This window comes from Microtus pennsylvanicus, chromosome 11 (genome assembly GCF_037038515.1).
Source record: "Microtus pennsylvanicus isolate mMicPen1 chromosome 11, mMicPen1.hap1, whole genome shotgun sequence".
Classification (NCBI taxonomy): Eukaryota; Metazoa; Chordata; class Mammalia; order Rodentia; family Cricetidae; genus Microtus; species Microtus pennsylvanicus.
In genome coordinates this window covers 11,621,021-11,635,912 of record NC_134589.1, presented here as the reverse complement: position 1 = coordinate 11,635,912, position 14,892 = coordinate 11,621,021, and the positions used below count along the sequence as shown (strand labels likewise).

The 14,892-nt window shown below is 45.6% G+C and overlaps 1 protein-coding gene and 1 non-coding gene across 6 annotated transcripts in view; both read right to left on the bottom strand.

The window, feature by feature from the left end:
* Nucleotides 1-14,892, bottom strand: part of Tnrc6c (trinucleotide repeat containing adaptor 6C) — a 107,209-nt gene that overhangs the window by 41,202 nt on the left and 51,115 nt on the right. For all 5 annotated transcript variants that reach the window (XM_075990217.1, XM_075990216.1, XM_075990218.1 and 2 more), the window contains 2 exons: nt 6,889-7,209; nt 1,559-4,159 (listed from right to left, as the gene is read on the bottom strand). In XM_075990217.1, coding sequence (XP_075846332.1) covers nt 1,559-4,159; nt 6,889-7,209 — 2,922 coding nt within the window. The remainder of the gene's footprint in view (nt 1-1,558; nt 4,160-6,888; nt 7,210-14,892) is intronic.
* On the bottom strand, nt 13,840-13,911 carry Trnad-guc (transfer RNA aspartic acid (anticodon GUC)). Its single transcript has one exon. It is a non-coding gene; the product is annotated as a tRNA-Asp (tRNA).

Below are 14,892 nucleotides of genomic sequence, written 5' to 3'. Positions count from 1 at the left end.
TGGGACCTAGTGATATATGTGGATGAGCAGTCCCCAGGACAGAATACCAAGAAGTAACCAGATTTTAACTCTGATCTGAGAAGGGTACATGACACAGCTCACTTATAGAGTGTAGCTCTGGGATAGGCAGGCTGCAGTCTCTGTTAATTGCACACCATGCCACATACTTAGAGCAAGGTTGCTCTGAGGACAGCATCCTTAAGTTCAAGCCTTCCCACAGGACCACTAAAAACACCAGAAATCCTAACTATAGGCCACAGCTCCTGTGGACCAGGTGGATAAAGTAGCCCCAGTCAACTAGCTCTACACTGTCCTCTCAAGGACAGAATTTAAAGTACAACTACAGAACAAGGCTGCTTCAGGCCCTGGCTGTCTAAGGAAGAAGATCATGAGGCCAGGAAGTCAATCCTCACTTATATCAGAGGTTTCAGAACACAGTTGTGCCATGATTGGACAGTATTACCTCCCACATCCAGGGAGTGCTGTGGTATAGTTCTCACAAACCACTCAGGCTCATTTCATGCCTGGAGCATAGTACTATGTACCATGGACCGATATTCCAGATAGAAACCTGAGGCTCCTGCTGGTTCTCCAGAGTGCACCTGTATTACCTATGCTTTAACATGAGCTCTTGTTCTCTTAAAACCACTCGAGCTGCCTATGGCTCTGGGTGGATTACCCCAATATCTTCTTTTCCACTTACACAGAGCAGAAACTTCAGACACAATCTTAGCCTGATTTGAAATTTGTCTTTCAAGTGAAATAAAAATACGACTTGGATAATGACTCAAGTTTTACAAATATTGTTTCATTTTTAGTGACAACCTTTAAAACTATTAGTGAAGCTTTTAATGGTTTTGCAGAACCATTAAACCAGATTCTCTGGGACTGACAGCCCGTCCCATGAAGCGCCAAGACAATTTCAGGAAAGCCAAGGCTGAGAACAAAAAGACACACTAGTGCAAGGGGTCTGGGGCTTCACTGAAGAGGACTATGCTTCTTTTCTCCCAAATCCCATCAGTGCTGGCCCTGTCATGTGAAGGTTAGATTACGGTATGGAGTAGACCCAGACTGTTCACACAGCACAGGGAAGAATGAGCTTGTACCTGTACTAAGAACAAGTAAAGCTTCATCGACTGGGCAAAAGCCAAAGAAATGCACAGAACCATGAACAAGGGATTTAGACAAAAAGACTATAGCTGCACAGCAGAAAGATCTCAAAGCTGCTCCTATAAAAAAAAGGGGGGGTGTCAACTGCCCAATGGTGGTGTCATTGTTGATAAAGAACCCAGACAAACAGAGTATAGCACAGCAAAATAAAATTAGCCTGTGATTGCTGGATGGGTGCTGAAAAGGGCCAAACTGGCTAGAAACACTGGCCATACTGAACATACCCCATGCTTCTTTTCTTGGAAAGCTACTGAAGGACCTTGCTTCATTTGTTCACTTGAAAACAGCTACACTGCATAGTCACTTCCTATGAAAAGTATCAGTCCAAGGATTCACACACAGACACACAGTACACACCAGTGGTATAACCAGAGGGCCCCCAGATTACCTGGCCCAAGCAGTGGTGACCGATTCAGCTGAGTGCCAGCCTGGTGTGAAGGTGGCGTCTCGGTTTGGTGTGTGGTGCTGCTCGAGGTGGGGGTCGTGGGGGTGACAGGGGTTGTGGTACTGCTCTGGATGACTGGATTGTTTCTGTCCCACATGTTTACAGTTTTATTGTTGTAGGTGCTTGGGTCCCCCCAAGCTGAGGTACCATCATCAATTTCCATTTTGCGTCGGATGGATGGTGGGGAAGGCTCCTCCCAGCCAGTTGCCTCACAGCTGTCCTTCTGCTTGACTGGCAGTGGCCCCCCAATCCACCCTGTCCCTGTCTGCTTAACAGAAGCAGCTCCTCCCCAGTTACTCACATTGTTGTCTTGGGGCTTGTGAGCCCAGTTCTGCTGGGGACCAGGCTTGAGAGACTCCCCCCAATTTGTACCAGGATTCACCTTAGCGTTTGTGCCACTGCCCCAGCCACTGGTCCCAGATCTCGTGGCATCATTCCAACCAGATCCTGACCTATTACCATCAGCATCCCATCCAGATCCATTTTTCTTCCCATCCCCTAGATGTCCAAGAACAGATGATGAATCTGCCCAGTCGCCTGCTCCTGCACTCCAGGCTGGGTTTGCTCTTTGTCCATCTCCCCAGTTTTGGGATTTGGGTTTCTGAGGCTCACCCCAGGAGGGTGATTTGTCCTCTTGGTTTACGGTCCCACTCCAAGCATGGCCACTCTTGGTGGCAGCAGCATTGTTAACAGCAGTAGAGCTTATAGAGTCCCCCCAAACTCCTGGGCCACTTGGCGCTTTGTTGTTGCTGTCTCCCCAGCTCGTGTTTGCTGGCACGGCGGCAGGTGGTGAGCTGACCCACCCCGATACTGAAGAGGTATTTGTACTGTTCATGATGGACCCATCACTCTTCCCCCCTGAGTTTGAAGGCTGAGTAGCTGCATTACCCCAGGCCTCTGTCCCATTGTCATTTTTCCTTTCAGACCTAGGGGACTCTTCAAATTCCCAGGCAGTGTTTTGCTTTACAGGAGTCTGTCCCCATCCAGTATTAGACAGCACTCTTGGGTCAAGATCGTTCCTTGGCAACTGGATGTGCCCTTGGTCTAGAACCCCCTTGTCTCGCCTCCTGCCCTCTCCCGTTCCTTCCCTCCCAGTGCTTCCTTCATTGTGACTGCCAGACCCATCGCTACTTCCTTCACTTGCTGTAGTTCCAGAAGATGTGGCTTTGGCCCATGAGCTCATGTGTTCACTGCCAGGCTGCAAGGCAGGTGTCTGGCTGGCAGCACTGGGACTATCCCACCCTGTTGATCCTTTCCCGTTGATGTCACTACTGGAATGCTGGTTTGGGGGCTTCCCCCACTCCCCATTCACACCATTAGAAGAGCTTCGGCTGGGGTGGCCCCAAGCTCCTGAATGGATATTACCAATGCCATTGTTGCCACTGCCCCTTCCCCAGGCAAGGATACCAGGACCTGTAGGAGGTCCCGAGTCCCAGGCATTCCCTCCATTCCCTTCCTTTTGCACAGCACTGCTGGATCCATTCTGTTTAGCACTTAATGCTGAGTTCACAGTGTCTCCATTCCCCTGGTTGAACCCAGAACTGTTATTTCCTGTGGCAGGGTTACCAGGGGACAGTCCCCACACAGAACTGCCCATTCCTTCCCCACCACTTCCACTGCCTTGAGAGACTGATGATCCGTTAGCACCAGGAAGGCCTTGCAAATGGGGTGGGATGATGGCCCCCAGACCAACAGCCATGCCCCAGTTTGGCAGTCCGTTTGTCTGCATTGCATTGATAGGGTTTGGTGAAGAGTTCATGGGGTTAGTGTTATTTGGTCCATCAGTGTTAAGGTTCTGAGGTTGTACGCTGAAAGACACATTCTGAGAAGTGGACGTCTGTGGTTCTGTGCTCTCTTGGGGCAGCAAGTTTCCCCAGGCACCTAGGGTGCCCACTGGGTTCCCATTCTGGCTGCCCATATTCTGACCTATGGCACTGACTGGACTGCAAATACTGGAAGGGTTGCCTGTTGCCACAGTTCCTTCATGCCCGAGTACAGGCCAGGCAGCTGGGTTGGCATTAGGATTAAGGTTGAGATTAATGCCCGCATTGGAGTTGGAAGCACCCCAACAATTTTGACTTCTCCCATCTCCAATCATGTTGTCCATTTTTCCATCTCCACCACCAACAGAGCAGTGAGTCAGGCCAGAGCTGGAGCCTGTGGCTACACCCCACACTCTGGCCACACCTCCATTCCCATTGGTTCCGCCTGCCCCAAGGGCACTCTGATTAGAAGGGCTTTGGACGAGTGCACCATTGGTGCCATTATTGCCATTTGTCTTCTTGGGATGTCCTGTGAAGCTGCCCTGGGCGCTCCCTGTAGCCATGCTACTGTTCTCTGAGCCACAGTTGGAGGCAGAGTCAGTGTCTGTAGGACATTCTGAGGCAGATTCAGTCTCTGTTACTGGGATGGACGGCCACACCTCCTGGTCAGTCCTGTCTATTGTCACTTTATCCCAGCTGCAGTTGGCTTCACTTCTGTACGTGGGCTGCTGTCCCCAGTGGGAATTTTCATAATGCTCTGCCAATCCACTATGACCAAGATCTGAAAAAAGATGAAATCAAACTCAAAATTATATTTTCCTACCATTTGCCAATGAATCAACTAAGAACTCTAAAAACTAGCTCTGCGAAGAAATTTTTTTTTCTTTTTTAAAATCTCAAGTTCTCAATTCTAAATGACAAACGCCAAGACAACAACTGCCCCCCCCCCCAAAAAAAAAACAAAGACACAAAAACTCCCAAAGCCTTAAAGGGGCTCAGTGGTAGAGCCCCACGAAAAAAAAGGCCTCTAAAACAAACTAATAAACAAACAAACCCTTAAGACTTTGCATGTTTTCTTAACAGCTATAGTGATGACATTATGCTGACTGGACTAAATGAACAAGAAGTAACAACTAAAACTCAAGGATTGTTTAACTCAGCTAATTCTTAGGATTCAATAGTGGTTGAGGCTTGCAGAGGTGTCCTTATAAGGTAAAGGGTAGGTGGGTAGGTAAGTTACTGCACCTGGTCCCTACCACTACCAAGAAAGGGCAGCAGTTAGTGGGTTAATCTGGATTTGAGAGAGAGCATAAACCTCATTTGGGCATGTTACTCCAGCACATAGACCAAGTTACTTGGAAAGCTGCTAGCTTTGTGTGGGGCCTGGAACAGGAGAAGCTCTTCAATAGGTCCAGGCTGCTGTGCAGGCTGCTCTAAAACTTGGACCATATGATCCAGCAGACTTGATGGTAGTACCTGGGGTATCAGTGGCTGATAGGGATGCTGTGTGGGCCTTTGGCAGCCCCTATAGGTGAAACACAGAAGAGACCTTTGGGATTTTGGAGCAAGACTCCACCATCATCTCCAGCCAATCATTCTCTATTTTCTTTTCTTTTTTTCTTTCTTTCTTTTTTGGCTTTTTGAGACAGCGTTTCTCTGTGTAACAGTCCTGACTGTACTAGAACTCACTTTGTAGACTAAGCTGGCCTCAAACTCACTGAGATCCGCCTGCCTAAAAATGCTGGCAAATCCTGCCACTGGCCCTCAACAGAGCTTACACCAATTCACACTGTTTTCAGTCTCACAAACTGCCTGTGCTGCTTTCAAGTCTGGAGGGGACTGAAGGCTTAGCATATACATCAGCAAATGGTAAAAAGTACCACAAATAGTACAACTATTGTGAGCCAAACAGGAAACATGTTAAAGCTTTGAGAAGAAATGGGGAGGCAGACAGAGGAGAAGAAAAAAGAAGAGGGATTAAGCTTTGATGCAAGTAGAGAACTTCTAAATACACTGTACACTGGAATGTACTAACACAACTAACCTAGGTTTGGCTTTAGTAAACCATTTGAACCATGAAAAGAGAAGCTCCTAGTCACAGTATGTTACATACAAGTCACAGAGGTGACCGATTGCACTATGTGACACATGGAGTAAATAAGACTGAGAGTTAAAAAAAAATACTTCATAACTGCCTCGAAGATGGGTCTGTGCTCACAATACACCTCGGTCTTAGCAGTCCTGCTACACGGCTGTCATTTCCATTTGCTGACACCTGTTACAGGCAACATGATACAGAGTGTGAAACTGAAACCATCTACCAGGAGGAAGCAGGAACCTTTCCACCTGATAGGAGTCCCAAGTGCGAGGAGTATAAGTGACATGGCAGCTATGGTCTGGAAGGAGAATCTGGCCTGACTGCCATACTGTACCCACAGCCGGTCACCTCCAATTCTTTTGGTTATTCTACAACACCATGTCATCTAGCAACACCCACTTTGGACAACTCAACTTCTGTGGACTAGAATGTGAGTTAGAAAGGAGGGAACACTCTAGAGAGCAGAGCCCTCCTTTTAGAAGAGTGAAGGACCAGCTCAGCTGGTGACATTACCAGTACTTCTAGGTTTTGACCCACAGTTTAGAGACTCTTCCATTCTATGAAGTGAGTCATTCAACAGGAAGCTCTGACGCTCTGTAGGCTATTTTCAACTTAGCTGAGAGGTGAGACTCTAATAACTCATCAGCAGAAGATGCAAGTCATGCAGCTCAGGGTTGTGCACTGCAGATGGGCACATGACAGTTCCAAAAGGAGCGATGGAGACAAGGAACAAGAAGCTCTGAACAGAGGGAGACAGTGAAAGGGTGGCCCTTTGCATGGAGCTCTAGGGAAAAATAAGCTCGGGCTCTCTGTGAGGTGACTAGGACAGAAAGCAGGCCGTGGAAGGACAGGTGCTGATCAGACATAGCTGTGGTGGCAGAAAGACAGGGAGCACGTTAGGAACATGACAGGTATCTGAGGGAGCTGCTGAGTCAGTGAGGTGGTAGGAAGATCCAGTTGGCAGTACTGCCAGACACTGCTGGGGAGAAAACAGAATGAGAAATGAAGAAGTTTGTCTGGGAGTCAAGAGCCAATTTCTCATTTATATTCATTATACAGATTGATCCCATTTTCACACATTTATTTCATTCATAAAGTGAGTTATACTCTAAATCCATACACATACACAAACATATACACAGTGTGGTGACCACACAAATATCTATCTAGATATGTTTCTTGCCTTGTTTGTGTGAATCTATATATTTATAACATCTTTCAAGCCAAGGGTCTCACTCTATTGCCCAGGCTAGCCTCACTAGGACAGCTGAGCCTGAGCAGTGGAGACCATAGGCACATGGAAAGAAAGCCTCAGTACTGGCAAGCAGTGCAGGAGCCAAGTAAGTGTGAGGCCCTGCCTATCCCTAACACTGAAGAAGAAGGAAAAAAGCCCCATTCTTCACAGTTCTTACCTGGTTGGAGTTTGCTGGGATGCAGCTGTGTTCCAGCTCCAGGGAGGGGAGGAGGGCTTGCTCCTGAAGGTCCAGCAGCCTGTGCTGGGCTCACACTGGTCAGAGTCCCTGTAGGCAATGGCTGGCCTCTCTTTAACAGCTGCTTCTGTTCTTGCTGGCGAAAGCGTGGAGGCACCTCCCGAGGCAGGTAGCGGGATGCAGCTGTCTGCTGGCCACAGGCAGATGCACGTTTGCCATTGCTGCTGCTAGAGATAGTGCTGGTGGAAGTACTGGTACCGGCAGGTTGGGGCTGGCTTGAACAGCTCTTAGTAAGTTCTGGCACTGAAAAGATCCAAAGGAGAAAAAAAAATGACCCAAAGGTCTAATAACCTCTTAAAACTCAAACAAACAAACAAACAACTCCACAGCTCCCAAAGACACAGTGCTCTTGCTGAGTGCATCTCTACGTCACCTACCCTGTGACTTCTGATAGTAACATTACAATACTCTGCAGCTTGGGTTACGTCAATGACTAGAGTGAGTACTATGGAGACTCAGAGTGGGCATTTATGGAGACATACCTGCAACACTACAGACTTGTTGAAAAGGATATAGGTGACATGTTTTACCAACACTAACAAGCATGTCAATGAAAAAGACAATGTGTGTCAGGTACAAAAAAAATCGAACCCTCAATACTCAGACCTACCTTCATCTTGAATGTGAACTATTATCCAGAATATATAGACGGAAAGTTTCCATGTACTTAATTTTTGACTGTCTTTCCTTCTATGTCTGAATAAAAACTTTGTACAAATGAATAGAAACAATTCTGGAAATCTTTCTATTTTATTTTTATGTGCTGAAGTGTTTTGTCTCTATGTGCAGCAATGTGTGTGCCTGGTGCCCATAGACGCCAGAAGAGGGTGTCAGATCCCCTGGAACTGGAATTACGGGTAGTTGTGTGCTGCTATGTGGGTTTTGGGAATGGAATCTGGGTCCTTTGGAAGAGTAGCCAATGTGCTTGATCATTGATCATTCTCTCAATATCAGGGACAGTAAACTCCTCTAAGTCATAGCTTCTCTAAGACAGCGCAAGGATCTGTAAGCTAGTTTTCCTTCCATCAGCAACTCCAGTTAGCCCGAGTCTGGTCTGCCAGCCTGGACTTTATTGTACACTAGGTTACCATTACCATTCAGGGCCTTTCCTATCTTTCTGTTACTTGTGCCTATCAAGAAAGCCACTGAGTCTCTTTTTATACTGACTCAGACTAAGTAAAACTCTCTGAGTCCCCTCCCCACTTCTTTTTTCTTCTAGACAGGGTCCTGGAACTCGCTTTGGACACCAGGCTGGCCTCAAACTCACAGAGATCCTCCTGCCTCTGCCTCCTGAGTGCTGGGATTAAAGGCATGTGCCACCATGCCCAGCTTTAGGGTGCCCTTTCTAGAGCAAATTCCAGTCCTCAGTGCTTCCTGTTAATCCTGTGTTCCTGTGTCAACAATTCACCCAAGGTCTTTCACTTTCAAGCCTCTAATGCATTTACTCTGCCTTAGCCTCTCATTCCCAGAAGACAAATGTGACTTTCGTACGCAGAAAAAATAGAAACATTTGGGAAAAGCTTTCTGAATTTTTGGCACTACAAAAACACGACCATCACACTGTTCCTTGTGCTTCACATCCGCCAGCTCTACTCTAGGACTGAGACTGTAGTCTCTCACTGTGCGGTTCATCCCTCAAATGCTCACACCAGAGAGAGGCACTGTTTATTTTCTTCTTTCTAAGTGGCATGTGCGTACCTGATGGGCCTCAGGATCAGTGGCTGGGCTGGGAAAAGAGAAGCAAGATGGATGCCCTGAATTTGCCACCCAAGACTTTCTTCAGAGCACAAACGAAAAACTAAAGATTGGGTCTTAGATTAACCTGTTTTACAGATGTTTACATTTATTCCTGCTTTATTATGGCAGATACCAAGAATTTAACAGTCACTCATGTTCCCACAGAGGGTGGAAAAATGCACATTTCTTCAACATCCTTTGAAAACCACCCTTCTCCCTGGATCCCAGTTCTTCCAGCTTCCTTCCAATCTCTCTTCTCCGTGAAGTCAGAGACAGTCTTGGAGAGTCTGTGTAAGCTGCCTCTTCCTGCTCCTAATTTCCCACCCTTCCGTCCTCCTTTTTGGTTTGTGGTGTTTTTGTTTGTCCACGGAGGCCACACTGTGCAAGGTGAAAATGACTTCCTGGTGCTTAAACCCAATGCCGCCTTCTGATTGGATGTTCTCACTTCTAGTCGTCAGGGCCAAGCCTTCTCCTGTGGTCACAGTGAGAGCCACAAAGATGACTAAGGCACTGACAACAGAGCCACTGAATGAGAACTAGAGTTGTGCTTTCAACTGCCAGTCCAGGTCTCTTCTATTATCCTGTTACCATTTTTAACAAAAGACCAAAGGAGTCAAGAAGATGACTCATCAGGTAAAGGGTCTTGCCACATAAACTTGGTGATATGAGTTCAATTCCTGGAGCCCATGTAAAAGGAAAAGGAGAAAATGGATCACACAAAATTCTCTGATCTCCACTTGAGGCTGTGTCAAACACACCCACCCATCCTATGCAATATCAACTAATTAATGAACTAGACCACAAAGTCAGGGCTATTTTTATTATTGTTAAACCTATTACAGGAAACAAAATTCATGTAAATCAGCCACTTTATTTTCAGTCTAAGCCACCAAAAGTTTAAGACCTATGAATACAGAATATTCAGTTCTCCTTGGCTGGCATATCAAGTGTGTCTGATATCCATGAATCCTCCTTTTGCCCTTGACAACTGCTATCTGGCAGGACAAAGACTGGTAGAAATAAAGAAGAATGCTTCTCACAGTTTTGAAGCATGGGAGGAAGAAACCAAAGTAATGAATAGGAGAGACCAATTATGGTCTCCTAACTCTAAACTAGTTACCACCCAGCCCTTCATAGGACAAGTTTGCTGTTTACTGCATAGGAACAGACACTATTTGTACTATTAGACTACACACAAGTCTTCTAAAAACAGACTACAGCCATGCATCCAAGTCTATTGCACACAACTCATATCCTTTGTTGGTCAGAGTTCATCACCATGCAATGAAAAGGGGAGGTGGTACTTTTAATGGAGAAAGGCACAGGAAATAGCACATTCCAGAAGCATTAGCTCCTTTCTGGAGACGGTGCCTTCTCTCGATCCCAGCAGTGAGCTCCAGCAACAAGAGTATAGTGATTATTTTATTTATGTTTTAATGAATAAAGCTTGCCTAAAGATCAGAAGGGCAAAGCTAAGCCACTAGAGGTCAATCAGTGGTGGCACACACTTTTAATCCAGGCAGAAGGATCTCTGTGTGTTCAAGGCCACCCTGGGCTATATAAGATCAAGGTAGAAACAAATCCAAGTGGTGGCTCACACCTTTAATCCCAACACTAAAGGGAATATAAAATGGGAGGAGAGAGAGGCTCTGTCTGCTTAGTCTGCAGTCACCCTGCCTTGGGTGCTTTGCCTTTCGGGTTGAACCCCAATATCTGACTCTGGGTTTTTATTATTTGTACTACACAAGAGAGCCACATGCATCAGGCTGGTCAGAAGGAACTGCCTATCTCTTACCTCTTCTTGGGTACTTTACACCAACAGACTTCACATTTTTGTTCTTCATCCTGCCCTAGGCCATCCAAGAGTGGACACCCACACTCACACGGCCTCCTCTTTGAAACCCAAATACAACTCCAGTGTTGCTCCAGCCCTGACCTGGCTTTATCTTCAGTTGTCAGCTGGACAGGGCCACTTGGAAGTCATTTATTTCCCTTCAAATGAAAATATCCACGAGTGGAGCACCAAGTCCCTGGGGATGAGTCAAGCGTCTCTCTCTATAGGAGAGCACTGAAGCACAACTTATGATTCCTTACCCCAATGAACCAACGACTGAGGAAATAAAGAACTGTAGCCACATGTGGCTACTAAATGCTACATGCACTAACTGCAATATGTTGTGCATATAAGACACAGATTATCCTCAAGGCCAAGGGTGGTGGCATGGGCCTATAATCTCAGCACAGGGGAGTGAAGCCAGAATGGTCAAGAGTTCAAAGTCATCTCAGCTGCACAGCAAGTGTAAGGACAGCCCGAACCACACACCCAGGCTCAAGAGAAACTCTGCTTCAGTCACCTGCATGGTGAGCTAAATGGAGTTTCTTCTCTTTCCTGAGGATCAAACTCAGAGCCTCACAGACGCTAAACAAATACTCTGTCAATGAGACAAACATTCAGCCCTTTGCATTATGCTTCTGTTAGACAGGAGTGATCTAAAAAATGGTGATGTGCTCCTTAAGAAGTTTGAGCAGGTTTCTCAGAAATATATTACACTTAATGATTTATTCTCTTAAAGGTTGAAACAACTCTGTACTACAGTGAGTTACTAGCATGTTGTTTTACATATGGAAAAATGTCACCTACAATATGTTCCACCAGCGAACAGATTGAGGCTCCTGACCTAGGTGCTAATGTTCAGAGAGTTTCCAACTGCCCGAGGGCCAACACCTTGGGCTGGTCATCTGGGACCCAAAGTAGTGAGGAGGCCAGCCAACAGTTCTGAACCGGGGCAAGCTCATCTGCTGGGCCTTTTTATGTGATATGCTGATCAAAGTCTCTCTGGTTTAAGCCACTATTTCTTGGCTCTCTGAAAGTACCTAGCCACATGGGGCTACATGCTTTTTTTCAGACCTAAATTTCTGATTCTATCCCTACTCCCAAGAAATAGGATGTCAAGACCACCCTCTTCTTCAAATCAATGAATCTAGGGTCACATTACAAAAGAATAGTTATAGGCTTGAGAGATGGCTCAGAGGTTAAGAGCATTGCCTGTTCTTCTAAAGGTCCTGAGTTCAATTCCCAGCAACCACATGGTGGCTCACAACCATCTGTAATGGGGTCTGGTGCCCTCTTCTGGCCTGTACGCATACACAAAGACAAAATATTGCATACATAATAAATAAATAAGTACAGTTATTTTTAAAAAAAACTTTCAGTAGGCTAAAAAGTTTAGTTCCTCTAGGGAATCAGTAGTTCACATTTCTTAAGTGAGGGCGACACCTGCTGGCAACATTCTCTGAAAACAATTTTTTAAGAAGCAAATTTTTGTTTTCTGTTAAGGAGTACAGCAGCACAGTCACAACTGACCAAGTAGCTCCAAAAACCCCACAGTGCCAAATCCTCCCACAGACCACGCTACAATGACTTAGAAACCCTTTCCAAACTGATAGTAGTCTCAGCATCTCTAAGAGCCCAAGGAACACAAATTGTGCCTTAGTCCTGGGGCCACTTAGCTTTGGTTCTAAACATGGTGGGCAAAGCCTCTTCCAGCTCACACAACCCATGCTCACATTCTCTGGTCTTCATGTGGTTCCATCCTTCCTTCTGCTTCACTGTTGGACTTCTATGTTTTATGTCTAACCCTTAGCATGACTTCCAGCTTCCTGGCATTGCTGTGGCCTCAGAGACAAGATGGCACCTGCTGCCTAGTCTTTCCTTCCTAAGTGCCATGTCTGCAGGGAATTCAGTGTAGTGTGCTTGGTCAAACTACTGTCACTGTTTAAAACACAAATCTTCACAACCCATATCTTCATCGCCTTGTGGTCTTCAGAGGAAGAAGAGCTCACACAACAGACATATGAATTATTTATGCAATTGCTGGCCTAGGACTTATGGAGTATGACAGCTAGGGGGCTGTGTGTGATCCAGCAGACATGAGAAACAATGTTTGGATGTATGTTCCCAATGCATTACCAATTACTGTGAAATGGCATTAAAATTAAATTAAGTATTGCTCTCATTATAGTGGCTACTAGCAACGCGAATAACCTCATTCAAAGAAGATAGGGTGGGGACTGTTCTGTTAAAGCTGAGCCAAGTTACACAGCACTAAAGGCCTAGTGGCCTTTCTGGACTCTTATCCACATCCATTTCCACCATGGCAGCAGACTGCAGACAACCAAGGAAGCAAGGGGCTTCTGAAAGCCTGCAGTGCTCTCCTGCCTCTCCACAGTCATCCTCAATTGTGTGAACTCTGGGACAAACAAGGCTTCCTCCATCTCAGACAGAAGCCCATAAACTTGGGTCCCAGGTGTTCTTCTAGGACACAGATATGCTGAGTCCATAGGGCTGTTTGCATTATCTTTATTAAACTGCTAAACTGTGGGTAAAAAGCTAAAATCCCAGGAAATGTAAAATGGTTTAACGTGCCAGAAGAGGGAGCCCATGTCAAAGCACTGAAACAGTGAGGGAAGGCAAGGCTTTGCAAAGTTCACGCTCATGCAGGCCACACACTCTTCTCTGCTAGTTCCTCAAGAGCTGTGCCAATCTTCTGTTTAAGTTATGGAAAATGTCCTGCCACCAGCCTTAGGCAAAACTTGCTCTCTTAGTGTGTGTGGGTCCTAATTTCTCCCCCTTCTCATCCAGGCTTATTAAGTCTGGTCACCTTTTAGATGTCAGTTTAGCATTACCCAGATTCCTTCCAGTAGCTCTCCACCTACTTCAGATTTCCTTGCCCTCAGTTCTCAACCAACCCTGCAGCCACTGCAGTTAGCAAACTCATATGGAGTAGACAGTGGGATTTATGTCCATCCTCTATAAGACACTTGGGCCTACAAGGACAGTGTTGTTTTTGTTTGTTTGTTTGTTTTTCCCTCCTCTCTGAGCCTTGACTGTCCTAAAACTCAGAGTGTGGACCAGGTTGGCCTTGAACTATAGAGATCTACCTGCCTCTGCCTCCCAAGCTGGGATTAAGTGTGTGTCACCACGCTTTGTTCTCTTTTATTTTTAAAAGCAGATAACCTTCCAGTCCTTAAAGAGACAGAAATACTTAATGAAAAGATTACAACTGTAATTTTTTTCAGACAGAAAGTGTGACATAAGTAAACCACAGGATCCAGAAAAAAAAATTTTTTTTTTGGCTCCCCGTCGGGGAATCGAACCCCGGTCTCCCGCGTGACAGGCGGGGATACTCACCACTATACCAACAAGGAAGGATCCAGAAATTTTATTACATTCACTTGCTTATATAGCCATCTCTCTACTAAAATATTTGAGAGAAAAAAAAACTTACCTAGAACATTCAACAGGTCTTTCTAGTTAGTTAGCTCATGAGCTGACTAGTAAATCCTGGAGAAAGTGACTAATGCAAGGCTGCACTGTGTTAAGAATGTCATCATCCTCGTTAAGTCACTACACGTCCAGAAAGAGGACAACGACAGAACAAATAGCACACAGTGCTGAGTATTTACATGAAGATCAAGAGGCCATCTGAGAATCACAAATAAGTAATATAAAGGGAGACAGCTGATGGGAACAAACACCCCTCGAAGAAGATACATAGATGGCAAATAAGGACATGAAAATAATGTTCAAGACTGTGCTGGATAGTTTTATGTCGACCTGACACAAGCTAAAGTAATCTGAGAGGATGGAGCCTCAATTTTAAAAATGCCTTCATAAGGTCAGGCTGTGGGCAATACTGTAGGGCACGTTCTTAATTAGTCACCGATGGGAAGACCCAGCCCATTGTGGGTGATGCCATCCCTAGGTGGTGGTCTTGGATTCTATAAGAAAGCAGGCTGAGCAAACCATGAGGAGCAAGCCACTAAGCAACACTCCTCCATCCAGGTTCCTTCCCTGTTTGAGTTCCTGTCCTGTGTTCTTTCAATGATGAACAGTAATGTGGAAGTATAAGCCAAATAAACCCTCCCCCTGCTCCCCACCAACTTGCTTTTTAGTCCTGGTCTTTGATCACAGCAATAGAAACCTCAACTAAATACCACTAGTTCTTAGGAATCATAACAAGGCCCAAACCACATGCTGTGGAAGATGGAACTGTGAAACAGAACAATAACTTTGGAAAACAGTTTGCTGCCTCTTGAAAAAAATATAATTATTCTCTTCCACATAATTATTCAAGAAAATTCAGCTCCATACTATTTTAAGACCTGAACATAAATGCTCATAAAAGC